Genomic DNA, 14798 nt, shown 5'->3' with positions numbered 1-14798 from the left:
ACTCAAACTACATCTCAGAATGTACTATCCACTCCAATCTAACAAACATTAGATTTTCCAAAAATTTGGATAGCCACAGGGTAGAGACCAGAATTTACGGTATGTTAAGGGTGGACTCAAGTAGAATCATTTACAGACACAATGTGAGATCTGATAGTATAAGATGACTATATCTGTCAGGACATGCTGGTAGTCATTTCAGGACAGCTGGAGGGCCACAGTATGAGGATCATGGGTTTAGGATGTCTCTTATCAATAAATTGTAGGTTTTCTGACATTGCAAAAGATATAATGTGAATAAATAAAAATAAGTATTTTAATATTCTATGTGTTCACTTCACTAGGAGCCAGATGGTGGAAGTTTAGTGGATAAAGATCATCTGCATGGAGATGGATACAGGGACGATAAAGAGAGGAAAAAAGCAGAGGGTGAGACGAAGAATAAAAAGGTAGAAACCAAAGGTGAAGAGTCAGCCGAAGCAAGCAAAAGCAAGGATCAATCAAAGCTACAACCCGGAGATGATACAGAAAGTAACAAACCTCTCAGAGACATTGACCCTGGTGGTCAGATAATCCATAGTCAAGTAGAAGACATTTCTTCAAAAATTCTGCAATTAGGAGGAAAATGCTTGGATAGCTCTAATACGGTAAATCTGGAGAAGGAACATTTAGATGTATGTGATGGAGAGGTACAGTCTTTAAAGATGCAGATAGCAATGAGTACAGAGGAGGTACAGTTATTAAAGACACGGCTGGAATCAAGCACCAGAGAAATACACTCAATAAAAACCCTGTTAGAACTACGGGCCGAAGAAGTCAAGTCCTTGCAGACTAAATTGGACAATAAAACTGAGGATGAGCAAGCACTGAAGACACAGCTGGAGTTATGTCGTGGGGAAGTTCAGACCTTAAAAATGCAACTGGAATTGAGCACTGGAGAAGTGCAAACCCTGACTACACAACTGGAGCTGAGAACTAGAGAGTTACAGTCACTGAAGACCGAACTGGGACAACGTGATGGCAATGTACAGTCACTAAAGACACAACTAGAAATCAGCACAAACAAGGAACAATCTCTGAACACAAAAATAGAATTAATATCTGAGGAGGTAAAATCACTGAAGTCAGAGTTGGATCTGAGTACTGGGAAGGTAGAGTCACTGAAAACACAGCTGGATATGAGTGTTGCAGAAGTACAATCTAAGAAGAATCAACTGGAGTTGAGTCTTGGAGAGTCAAGATCCCTAAAGACACAGCTAGAGCAGAATGCTGGAGAGCTCCAGACTCTAAGGACACAGATGGAAATGAGATCCAAAGAGGTTCAGTCATTGAAAAACCAGCGGAAATTGAACACTGAGGAGGTACAAACCCTGAAGACGCAGCTTGAATTAAGTACTGCTGAGGTACACTCTCTAAATACAAAACTGGAATTAGAGACTGCTGAGACACAGTCTTTGCAAAGACAGGTACAAGAAAAAGAAAATGAAAACACGACATTGCAGAGACAACTTCATGAGAAGGTTGTGGAGCTAAAGCTAATAAAGCAACAATTATCTGATATGAGAGACTCACTCTTACTAAAGCAGCATCTGCAAGAAAGTTCTGAGGAGATGCAGATCTTAAAAAAGCAGTTAGCAGCCAGCACAAGAGATATGCAATCCATAAAGATGCATCTCCAAGAAAAAGAGGAACAATCATTAAAGAAGCAGTTTGAAGAAAGCACAAGTGAACTAGAGATACTAAAAAGACAGCTGGAAGAGAGAACCGGGGAGGTTCAAACTCTTAAAGCAAACCTGGAAAAAAGAGAAGAAGTAGAGCAGCTGTGGAAGAAGCAACTGGAGGAAAAGTCAGGAGAAATACATCTCCTTAGAAAAAACTTAGAAAACAGAGAAGAGCTGGAGAATTTAGTGAAGAAACAGCTGGAAGAGAAAACAGGGGAAGTGCAGATGCTCAAGAAAAACTTAGAGAAAAGAGAACAAACAGAACAAGTGCTGAAAAAGCAGCTTGAAGAACGACACAATGAGGTGAAACAAGTCACAAGAAAGTTGGAAAAAAGTAACGAATTAGTGAAGTTAATGGAACACCAACTAGAAGAACGAACAGGGGAGATCCAAATGCTTAAGAGGAGCTTGGAAAAAGAAGATGAACTTGAAAAACTATTGAAAAAACAGTTGGAAGAGAAAACTGAGGAGGTAAAGGAACTCAGGGAGAACTTGGTCAAGGAAAGAGAATTTCAGCAGGTGGCTAGAAGTCAACTGGAAGAGAAGACAAAGGAGCTACAAGAACTCAAGCAGAAATTGGCAAAAAGAGAAGAATTAGATGACCTAGTGAGGAGACAGCTGGAGGAGAGAACATCAGAAGCACAAGAACTGAAAAGGAACTTGGAAAAAATTGAGGGTATAGAACAGCTAGTCAAGAAACAACTGGAAGAGAGCACTGTCACCATTCAGTTTCTTCAAAAACAACTACAAGACACTTTCAGTGAGGGACAATTATTGAGACGAGAGCTTGAACAGAGTCAAAGAGAAAAACTATCAGAATGCAAGAAAGTGGAAGAAATATCTCAAAAACGTAAGACCCTAAAGATACAGTTACAAGAAAAAGAAACAATGTTGCAGTCATTAAAGATCCAATTGAAGGATACAGAGGAAAAATGTCTTCAGCATCAGCTTCAAGGAAATGTAAGTGCGACCGATGCACTGGAGACTCTGACTACAGAAACTGTCTCATTGAAAAGCCAACTTCATGAAAAGTCAGACCAAATCGAAAGTCTGACTAGAAAAATACAAAACTGTACAGAGAAAGAGGAATCTTTACTTAGAAGGATTAAAGAAAGCGAGGCAGATATACATGCCCTGCAAAAACAGCTGGAAGAAAGAGAAGAACAAATATTATTCCAGAGAAGGCAGCTAGATGAGAGCGCTGGAAAGCAACAGTCCTTAAACCGAAAGCTGGAGGAGAGCGACTGGGATCTGCAACTACTTAAGAGACACTTAGAGGAAAATGAAGGAAGGAGGAAAGTTCAGCATAGACAACTAGAAGAACACGTAAAAGAGAGACAATCATTTCAGAACCTCTTGAAGGAGAATGAGGAAGAAATACAGTCACTTAAAAGACAGTTAACAGACAAAGAGATGAATGAGATTTCACTAAAGAGACAGATTGAAGTAAAGGTAGAAGAAATAGAGTCCTTACGAAAACAGCTTCAAAAAGGTACAGAAGAAATAGAATCCCAAAAAAGACATCTAGAAGAGAAAAGTGGGGAGAATTTCATGCTAAACAGACGCTTGGAGGAAAGAGAACAGCTGCTGAAGAGACAACTGGAGGAGAACAGTGCAGAACTCCAGTTCCTAAGAAGACAACTGCAAGAGAGCGCTGACCAAGAAAAGTCATGGAAGATCCAAATGGAAGAAAAAGAAAGAGAGAAGCTGTCCTTGAAGCAACAGTTAGATGAAAATAAAATTCAGGCTGCTGAGAAAGAAAAACAGGACAGTACAGAGATCCAAAGGCTGAAGACACAACTGGATGAGATGACCACAAAAAGGCAGAACATGACCATGATTCATGAAGAAAACAAGCAGTCAGAGACTGGTGAGGTCATGTTACTGGAAAAACAGATGCAGCAGAAAGAAGAACAGACCCAATGTCTGATGAGACAACTTCAAGTAAGCTCTGAAGAGGCAGAAATGTCTCAGAAACTGCTCCATGAAAAAGAAGTAGACATACAAACTCTCAAAACCCAGTTAGAGGAAAGCACAGGGAAAGAGCATTCACTGCTAAAACAGCTGAAAGAAAGGGAGATCTATGAGCAGACACTTAAGTGCAAACTGGACCAGAGCAAAAAGTTGGCTGAACTTCTTCAAATGCAGTTGCAAGAAAGTGCAGATGATATAAAGGTTCTTAAAAGTCAACTAGAGCAAAGAACTGGAGAAAAGACAGCCTGCAAGAGAAAAGCTGAAGACCATAAAACACAAGGTGGTCTACAAGAGGCAGAACCTCGGAAAAGAGCAAATTCTGGAGAAATAGCTTTGGCAAAGATGGTCCTGCAAGAAGAAGGTCTGGAAGCAAAACTGAGCAGAAAACAAGAAAAAAATTCTCCCCTAATTCCCAAACTGTCATCAGTTTCGGAATCTGTTTGTATTCCATGTGGTACCGAAACCAAAAATATTGAATCCACTTTTTCATTTCCCAAGAGTCCACCTTCTACCTCAGAACCAACATCTAAAATCCCTACTTTATCATGTAGTCAGGTGACCTCCACTACAGATCCACCTCCTGGTTCTGATCCCAGTTCCGCTCATACCCCTCTTTCTGCCACAGAATCACCCCTCTCCTTACTACTTATAGAACTGCATGGTGTACGAAGAGAGAGGTCAGACTTACAAGGACGTTATGACTCCCTTCTTAGGGACCTGCAAAGACAGGAGGGAGAACTGGAGAGAATGCAGAGAGAACTAAGACGAGGTCGGAATTCCATGAGAGTGCTGAAACAAGAACATCGAGAGTTACAGGAGAGGTAGGACAATATCTACAGAATTGGGCGGAACCACATCCCTATGATCCATTGGTGCCCATTTATAGGAACCCTCTACTGCAGGCCCTTACAAGTGAAGCCAGAAGCTGGGCAGCACTTACAGCTTATGGTTATGCACGGACTGGTATTTTAATCACATCAAATGACAAATCAACATTGTTGGTGTATTTTTGCCCTTCTTCAGTCCCATCTAGAAGTACGTGTAAGAGGGTGTAGGTGCATGATACATAATAATGTAGAACTGAGGAGTGTAACTTGCATAACCAAATCTCCTGAGCAGTGGCATAACTAGGAATGGCAGGGCCCCATGGCGAACTTTTGACAAGGGGCCCCGACACCGACCCCCTCCTACGCATTCCTGCGTGTTCTATTATGCCCCATAGTGGCCCCTGCACACAGTATTATCCCCCATAGTGGCCCCTGCACACAGTATTATACCCCATAGTGGCCCCTGCACACAGTATTATCCCCCATAGTGGCCTCTGCACACAGTATTATCCCCCATAGTGGCCCCTGCACACAGTATTATCCTCCATAGGGGCCGCAGACACCGTGGCTGAAACAGCTGTGGTATCTGCAGGAAAGAAATTGCTAGTGGGAAAAAAAAATGAGGGACTCCCATTGAAATGAATAGGAGATGTTTTTGCAGGCGGATTTTGAGGCGGATTCCGCGTCAAAATCCACCTGCAAAATACTCCCTGTGAACATACCTTAACTGTTGGGTTGACACAAGATTGTGCTCAACTTTTCTTCTCCGGACAATCATTCTTCCAGATGTCTCAAACTGTCTGATGAGAACTGGAGACGTGGCTTCTCGAACAATGGTTGTGTGTAGCAGAAAAGGTGAGCGCGACCATGAGTCCTGTGCCATGTCTCATCACACAGAACGTGAGCCCCCTGAAGGCTCTTCTGGCCAGTCAGACCCTACTAGACTACATATCACAAATTGTCCAGATTACTTGTGTTATTATGAACTAGTAATATATGGTTTGTATATGCTTTACACTTGTCCATTAGGTATTCTCAACTATCCATACAAGGAGAACAAATCCAGCAGGAACAGCTAAGGAAGGTACAAGAACACATGGACAGAGCTCAAGAATTTCAGATGGAAAACCAGAGGTTACAAGACGAACGCAAGAGGTGAATTTTTTTTCTAATAAGTTAAACCTCTTTGAATTGACCACCCAAAATTGTGATCTTCTAGTGGTGGTCTTCTGCAAGTGGTGGTCTTAGGGAGAGGTTTCACTGTATTTTCTCCTAAAGTGATATAAAATAGAGTTGTTCTTCCAAATCTTCAGATTCCACCTCAAAATCAGCTCTAAATTCCATCCTGAATCTGCCTCACAATGTTTTCAAGTGGGGGACAGTTCTTCAAGGTGCTGAAGAAAGCAGGCCATCCATCTTGATCTTGCTGCAGTGTTTATTGGTTTAGTGTAGTGTGTGGGGAAGTTAGCTTGGTAGCTGCAGTAGTGCGGACCCAAAGGGCTAGTTCACACGTGAGTATAAGGGGAGGTTTTTGACAGCGGATTTCGCGTCCAAAACCTCCCCTTATAATGGTGGTCTATGGAGACCGCCGGGCTTCTGTTCTCCGCTAGCGGCGAGCTGCTGCTAGCGGAGAAAAGAAAGGACAAGTCCTTTCTTCAGGCGGAAGCCACGCAGGCTCAGCCGCGCGGCTTCCGCCCCCGGCAGCTCCCTCCTATGTCGGCTCATTCATTTGAGCCGACAGCAGAGGGTTAAGCCGCGACAGCGATGGTCGCGGCGGGCGGGTTTTGACAAGAGAGAGACGCGGCTCGCCGTGTCTCTCTCTGTGTCAAAACCCGCGCGGGCAGTTCACGTGTGAACTAGCCCAAACAGTCAAGACAGGGACACAAAATGTGCAGCAAACTGGTTTATTTTGAAAAAACAGGAAAATAAATAAGCCTTCACTTCAGGCACAAAATGAGCAAAACAAAATAAAATCCTGCTCGTCTGAGCGACTAACTAAACAGCAAAGATAACCTAACTATACATGTGGCTTACTACAAGGCACACGAACAAGTGCAATATTTTCTCACTGGACTCAGGGTTACAGGACAGACCCAGACGCCTCCTTTCACCCCATGTATCTGCAGAATTTGCAGCCTTTTCTGGCCCAGTAATGAGCCCAGGATCTACACCTGGACTGAGGCCTACTCCAGATCCGCCCTGGACCACACATATGTCAGAAACCTGGGGGAGATATAGCGAGATTCCCGCACCTTGCCTGTCAACTTCTCACAACTGATATAACTTGCCCTTCCTAGACTTCAAGAAGAACTGTCTCGATTAGAGAAGACTTATACTGAGAAGACCTCAGAGCTCAGAGAAATGAAGAGACAGCTGGGAGCTGAGCAGAGACAACGAGAGCAACTTGAGAGAGAGCGAATGGAACTGAAGGAAAGCGTACAACGCTTGGAGATCAGCAATACAGCTCTGTCTGAACAGTGCCAGGTTGGTAAATTTGGAAATGCCCACACTAGTATAATGATAATACAAAATGAAAATGAAAATGACCTTTAAAGGAATCTGTTGACGTTTTTTTTTTATTTATTAAAACCATTAACATATATTAATTTTTAATTTTCTAATTTTCTGATTCATTGCAGATTTTTTTATATTATTTACTCTACAGGATTATGGGGGCAGTCATCTTGCTTGAGATTCACAGAATTTAGTGATACACTTTATAGTATAGTATAGTCTAATCTTGGAGAAGATTCACTGAGGTCTATGGAAGAGATTTCTAGGCATGGTTCTTGGGCTGTGACATCATCTATTGTCAGAAGTGGATGCAATAATGGCTCACTATGGGTGTTATCTTTTATGTGATATAAATGAAGTGACTACTGCAAAGAAAACCCCTAGAGAATTGACAAATCAGATTATAATTGGGCTTAGTAGCCAGAGTGAAAATTATAGGGTATTTTTTCCATGTTCCTAGGTTCTAAAATTATGTTTAACATAAAAACATGTTTAAAAATAGGCCATTTTCTGGTGACGCATTCCCTTTAAATCCAAGAAAGTGCATGAATACGGCACAAGTAAATAAAGCTTTGTAAATGTGTGTCTATATTGTCTTGCAGGTGCTGTCCCAGGTGAAGTTTACTATTCAGGAGCAAAATAACAACTTGTTGTCTCAGATTAATACATTAACCCAGGACAATCGAGAATTATTAGAAAAAAGTCTGGAAAGTGGAGCTTTAAGGCAAGAAGAGGAAAGACAATATCGGTAAGCTTGAGTTTTGGAAGTATTGGTGAGGGCCGCCATTATTGCTGTTTGGGGACATAGTCCAAATAGTGGTGAACCTAGCCTCTCTGCTGCCGGAGGCGGACGAACAAAAGACGCCCCGGGGCAGGGGGGGGGGGGGGGGTTGTTGTTCATCTTTTGATCGTCCGCCTCAGGCAGCGGGGGGGTTGGGGGTGCTAGCGGTAACATTACAATAAATACAGTGAAGTCATATTTTGTGCAGTAATACTCACAGGAGACGTCTTCCCACATTTCCTGTCTCTTCCCTTTGGACCGCCATGACCACTTCTTCCAGCTGTGACTTGACTCTGTAAAGTTTGTAACACAGACATTTTTTGACTCCTCACTTCTCCAGGCACCCAACCCCTATAATAATCGGAGCCCCAGGGGAGGTGAGGGAACATAATAAACACTGTTACTCACCTCTCCGGGATCTGATGTTAATCCTAGCAGGCTTCGGGGCTATATGGTAATGTCCTAGACGTCACGTGGTCTGGGATATTACCATGTAGGCCCAAAGCCTGTGCTAGCAGTACCATACAGGCCCTAAGCCTGTGCTAGCAGTACCATACAGGCCCAAAGCCTGGGGTAGCAGTAACAGCCTGTTGCCATACAGGCCCAAAGCCTGTGCTAGCAGTAACAGGCTATTACTACTAGCACAGGCTTCAGGCCTATATTGTACTGCTAGCACAGGCTTTGGGCCTATATGGTAATATCCCAGACCACGTGACATAACCTTGGTAAAATATGTTTTATTACTGACCACTGATCCTTAGCCCCCTGTTCTGTGACCCAGTAAGGCCCTTTGCACATAACCTAGTGTGCTGTCCAATGTGGGGCCAATTTTGGAGAGGAATACACTCCATAATGTACTTATCCTTATATGGGATTCTGATAAGATAGGTCTTGCTCTATGTTCATCCGAATGGAACCAGACCATTGGACCTCCCTCAGAAGAACATCCACCTGCACACTTGGTCGTGTGCATTAGGCCTTAGGAGGTGTTTGAATGGAGCGGTGATCACGTATGTGGTCATGTATGTGACTTGCCACTCCATTCATTCTTTATGGGGCTGTCAAGTGTGTCATCACCGATCGGTTACTTATGGCCTGATGATCTCTTCTTTTTTTGTTGTCTAGAGAGAAATTGACAGAACTGAAACATGAGAAGCAAAAACTACTCGACAAGATCATGGATCAGTATAGAGTGCTGGAGCCAGCCCCAGCCGTACACAGGTAATTCCTCTTCCTTGACTTGGTTGTACCACGATAACTTTCTTTCAGGCTAGTTTCCCATAAACGTAATATGGGACCATGTCAGAACCGGATATTTAGAGCTGAAGGACATCACATGGAATTAAAAAAACTTTCGGTCCCCTATCAGTCAGATACTTGTGGCCTATCCTCAGGACAACCCTACTAAATATAGAGAGTATGCATCAACAGGAATAAGTCTTGTGTTAACCAGCCTTATGGTCTTGAGTATTCTGAGTCAGATTTTGCCTCTCGGTGGAGACAGAGCATTGTACTATATCATGTACTTGTACTATTAGCTTATAGCTTGGGGTGCCATGAGTGAAACTGATTTATTTCTTATCTACAGTCCCAAGAGAAGTAACTGGATAACTGATAAAATGAAGAGACTCCTGAAGACCAAGGAGAAGCCTTCAAGAGGCCCTGGAGATGTTGCACGCTTTCTAAACCCTCCTAAAGAGCCTTCAATGGAGCCAGACAGCCCCTCGAAATGTAAGACACAAACATAATCAATGGCAGATTTCTATATTCTAGAACGGTTCCATTGTGTTAAAGGGATCCTATTATACAAACACATTTTTTTCTGAGTAACACGTAGGAATAGCCTTAAGAAAGGCTGTTCTTCTCCTACCTTTCAATGTCTTTTCTGCACCGCCGTTCCGTAGGAATTCTAGTTTTTGTCGGTATGCAAATGAGCTCTCGCAGCACTGGGGGTGGGCCCCAGCGCTCAAACAGCACTGGGGCGTCCCCAATGCTGCGAGAAAACTCTCTCCAGCGCCGCCTCCATCTTCGTCAGCAATGTCCTCTTCACCCGTATTCTTCCAGCGCAGGTTTCATACTTCTAGGCTTCGGGCCTAGGGCAGAGCAGACTGCACATGCCCACAGGCCACGAGAAAATGGCCGCTTACAATACCGTGTAAGGAGAAGAATAGCCTTTCTTAAGGCTATTCCTACGTGTTACTAAGAAAAAAATGTGATTGAAAGATAGGATCCCTTTAAGAGGAGCTGAACTGCAATACTACACACAACCAGTAGAGCGGTGTAGCACTTGTATATGAAAGCAGCCATGTTTTTCTGAAAATCCGCCTGCAAAATACTCTGTGTGAACATGCCCTTGATCGGTTAATTTCACACTATATATTTTTTATGGTTCCCTTCACAAATGATGTATAATATTCTACAGATATAATTCAGATATATCGGTCACTTACCTCCATATACACTGTGGTATTCATTCCTCAGCTGGAGACGTGGTTCTTCGTCGCAGTAGAAGCTCGCTCAGCGTCTCCAGTCAGTCGTACCAGATGGCGTCTCCTCGCTTCCGCCGGGTAAAGCTAAGCTCCACCATTCGCGGCAGTGAATCATTCAGTGCAGCAGATTCTTCTCCCAGAGAAAAATTCCGCTTGAGATACAGAGGACAAGTACATGATAGCGAAGAGGAGGACACAACATCCGAGGGAAGGAGACACAGCAAAGGTGAAAACACAACCGAGAGGCCAAAAGTAACCGGTGGAGCCGAACACATCTGAAGAGACTGTATTGCTTGTTTACATATGGAACAATCCGGATACAGAGACTTCCGATCACCATATATGTTACATTGATGTTGGCGAACCAGATGGTTTTCTGTATTGGTGCTTCCCATTTCTCCCCTAAAGACAGATGATAGGGAATATGTTGGATCTCAACATGCCCAATCTTTCTGTTCTCAGGAAAAATAAACCCCAGTCAGAGGTGTCTGCCAACAACTTTCTTTCCTTTCCCCATTCAGAACATGTGCATGCTCAGCCAAGCTATAGGTTAAGCAAGGGTTCAGCCAACAGATACATCGTGTATATGGTCAACAGGGGGGTGACTTGAGGGGGTGCAGTCATCCGGGGGCCCAGGAGCCTTAGGGGGCCCATAAGCACTGGCATCAGTATTGAGATTGCAGCTTCCATCTGGCCCATAAGCCAAGGAGACCCACAGATCCCCTACTACTGGTTTCACATGCCATTCTACCAGGAGAAACTGTAAAATAACAAATAGGTAAGAAAAGCCCATAACATAGGAAATCCAGGCACACTGGACTGCAAATACAGGGCATGATACAGCTAAACAGATGGATGACACAGTAAAGGGCTAAATCTATGATTACAGACAGGAAAGTTCCCTACTGTCTATGACTAACATCTCATCAGCAATACAAGCAGCCAGCCGTATATAAGTAGACTTCTCTTACATTGTAATCTGTGAAATGCGCAGAATGTTTAGTCCAGTGTACAGAGAAAGCAGTTTTCACACTTGCATGGAGGCTGTGAGGAAAATTAGCCCCCTCCCCCTCCATTCACTGTGAAACCATATTGCTTTTTCATTGGTATCTATGGACACACCTTCCCTAGTACCAGGCAGTGAACAGCAAATTAGCTAGAAGGGAGACACCTAGTGGCAAGAAATTTAGAGATGTTTTTGGGGATTATGTGTCCATAATCACATGCTCTATGAAATGAGACTAAATTGTCTGAAAAGTTAGTGATCATTAAATTCAATAAATTTAAGTGCAAATCCCCAATATTTTAGATTTAATAAGTCATATAGTTTTAGTTTGTGAGATAAGTTACCAATGGATGATCGATGCCCTTTGCCGATTACATGGTTGTGCCATACAATATTGCACTATACTTATATACAGGTCTATATGTATAAGAAGCTCTGGCCGCTATGGAAGCAATATTATGTATATACTGTCATTGTATTTTGTGACCAATAAAATGAATAAATTAAATACATATAAGCTGTCCATGGCAAAATAATAGGATGCCTGACATTGGTCATACTGTTATATATATACTTGTTTTACATTATAAAAAACCCCAAAAAACTTGAGAGTCTTCAGCAGTTGATACCTTTTTAATGACTAACTAATAATGATGACAGATTACAACGTTTCGGAACTCTAGGCTCCTTTCTCAAGTATAACAATGTAAACAATTCCAGGTTCTTATCAGTTCTCAGGGTCTTAGGTCAGTGATTTCTGTAAGATGCCATAAACCCATGTGACAGATTTGTGTTTGAAGCAGGGTCATAAATTTATACTCATAAATCCGTCGCTCTTTCCTTGATTTAAAATTCCCTCTTAAAACCAAAATTTTCATGTGATCGGTGATATTATGATCCTCATTGCAGAAATGTTTAGACACGGGAAGGTCCATTCTTCGTTCTCTAATTGTATGGCGATGTGAATTCATACGCATTCTAAGCTGCTGTCCGGTCTCTCCAACATACAGATTTTCAGTGGGACATTTGGTGCACATTATTAAATACACTACATTAGGTTTGTTACAGGTGAAGGTACCTCGGATTTGATATTCCCTGTTAGAGTTTGGTATCTCTATCCTGTCAGTGGTCAGTATGTGAGGGCAGGTTTTGCACCTTTTCTGTCCACATGGAAATGTTCCTGTGTTAGTTGGAGGTGACAGTGATCTGCCAATCACCATATTCCTGAGGTTTGGTGGCTGTCTATAGCACAGGAGAGGGGGATCTGGAAACATGGATTTTAGACGGTTGTCTTTTTGTCATAGTGGATGTAATTTGAGTGTGATTCCTCTCAGCGTCTCCAGGTGGGGGTTATATGTGACGACCAGGGGCACCCGATTGTTTTCCTGTTTGTTATTGTATTTTAATAACTCCGATCTTGGTATTCTGGTGGCCCTGGTGATTTGATTATCAATTGTTCTTGGACGGTAACCCTGCCTCAAGAATGTGTTTCTGAGGCCTCCAAGGTGTTCGTATCTATCTGCCGTGTTTGAACATATACGATGATATCTGATGGCCTGGCTGTATACAATGGAGTTCTTTATGTGTTTAGGATGAAAGCTATCCCATCTTAGGTAGGTTAGTCGGTCAATCGGCTTCTGATACAGCGATGTCTCGCACCGTGTTAGCCAGTGGGTAGGAAATATAAAAAAGTAAAATACTTGATAGTCTTCAAGGTATCAACTACTGAACACTATCAAGTTTTTTTTGTTTTTTTATATTTCCTACCTACTGGCTAACACGTTACGAGAACAAACATTTTCCTTGTTTTACGTTAGGCTATGTAAACCTTTAGTATCTTAAAAAAAAAACAACAAGTTTTTATATAAATTTTAGCTGTGTTGGTCTTCTACAGCCTCAAGGATTTCAGTCCGATTCACATAAATGCTGCCTGACCTCTCCTTGTCTAGCTCTGATCTCTGTTCTCCTAAGTACTATTATAGTGGCTGAAATTTCACTATTATCTCATCCACTGCATATAATAAGTAACCGGCACTGCGAGCTTTTATCCTACAGCACGTCAAATATTGTAAGGCAAACAGACATAAGAGTTAGGGCCGGTTCACATCTGCGTTTGGTATTTCATTCAGGGGGTCCACTTGGGGACCCCCGTACAGAAACCTATACGCATTAAAAAGTGGTTAGCTAAAAAACCACATGAACCCCATAGACTATAATGGGGTCCGTGTGGATTCCACTTGGTGTCCGCCAAATCATTTGGAGAGAATAGTGCTGCTTACTGGACAGACTTTTCATTTGGCCAACATTATTGCGCTAAATGATTTTTTATAGTTGGTCTTATATAATATTCTAATACTCTGAGATAATGACTTTTGGATTTTCCTTGGCTGTAAGCCATAATCCTCAACTTTAACAGAAAGAAACTCTTGTAAAAGTAATGACCCAATATAATGTATGGGGGTCGCTTTTTCAATTCAATTGCCAAAGAAAAACAAACACATTTTTGATGATAATCTAATTTATTGAGGTGCACTAGTATATATATATATATATATATATATATATATATATATACTGTATATATATGTATTTATATTTATTTATTTTAAATGTGGCATTGAAATCTTTGCAAACCAACTCCGTCCAGTGTCTATGTGACTGGCATGAGACTGCTCAGTCCTGGCACCTGCACAGATTGTGGTTTGAATTCTCAACTGCCAGTCAGTGTTATTGGAGTTTCGCAGCGACTTGAGATTTATTTCCAAGGAGCCTTTTGGAGTTTCTTTACTTTGAGCCGCCAGGCATATTATTGTTCTTTGTATTGTATTGTCTGTTGTTCTGTGTGTGTCTGTGAGTGTTTGTGTGTCTTTGTGTTATTTTTTTGCAGGTTGCAAGTTCTTCATCGCCTATTGGTAAGTCCTAATTCACACATTATATACATTACACATAGGGTAATACATGCACAGTACACGGTGTATACAAGCAGGGGTGGAAGGTCGCCAGCTGATTCTGTAAAGAGGTTGTCACTATAGATGGGTCCGTCAGCGCCCTCCATTGGATTACACTGCACACAGCAAAGCTAACTGTCACATACACAGCACCATGAACAGGGTTATTCCATGGGGGCGTTGTAGCTGCAGATGGGCTTGTTTTCTATGCGTTAAGTCAGAACATAGGAAAGCTTTGATGTTTAAATAAATGACAGATTGATAAGTATTCTTATGGAGACGGCCACAATAAGTAATGACACCGTCCTCCTACTGTTACACTCAATAGGCGCCGCATTCACTGATGACTGCAGCATTTAGAGGGTTAAACATGTGCAGTGGATTGTAACTGCAGGGATATAACAAGTATCCATGGGGCCGCATAGCAAAAGTGGTAAGGGGACCGCACTGTATAGGAACACCTTAAAGGGTAGTAAGGGGACCGCACTGTATAGGAACACCTTAAAGGGTAGTAAGGGGACCGCACTGTATAGGAACA

At 42.2% G+C, this 14798-nt stretch overlaps 1 protein-coding gene across 1 annotated transcript in view; it reads left to right on the top strand.

Annotated features, from left to right (window-relative positions):
* Positions 1-10891, top strand: part of CCDC88B (coiled-coil domain containing 88B) — a 29479-nt gene extending 18588 nt beyond the window's left edge. The window contains exons 14-20 of the mRNA XM_075281465.1: positions 345-4516; positions 5552-5677; positions 6820-7006; positions 7639-7784; positions 8943-9038; positions 9406-9548; positions 10299-10891. Coding sequence (XP_075137566.1) covers positions 345-4516; positions 5552-5677; positions 6820-7006; positions 7639-7784; positions 8943-9038; positions 9406-9548; positions 10299-10585 — 5157 coding nt within the window. The 3' untranslated portion in view covers positions 10586-10891. The remainder of the gene's footprint in view (positions 1-344; positions 4517-5551; positions 5678-6819; positions 7007-7638; positions 7785-8942; positions 9039-9405; positions 9549-10298) is intronic.
* The last annotated feature ends 3907 nt before the right edge of the window (positions 10892-14798 follow it).

This window comes from Leptodactylus fuscus, chromosome 7 (assembly GCF_031893055.1).
Source record: "Leptodactylus fuscus isolate aLepFus1 chromosome 7, aLepFus1.hap2, whole genome shotgun sequence".
NCBI classification, from domain to species: Eukaryota; Metazoa; Chordata; class Amphibia; order Anura; family Leptodactylidae; genus Leptodactylus; species Leptodactylus fuscus.
The sequence above is the reverse complement of the archived record's forward strand: the minus strand, read 5'-3'. Positions and strand labels throughout refer to the sequence as shown.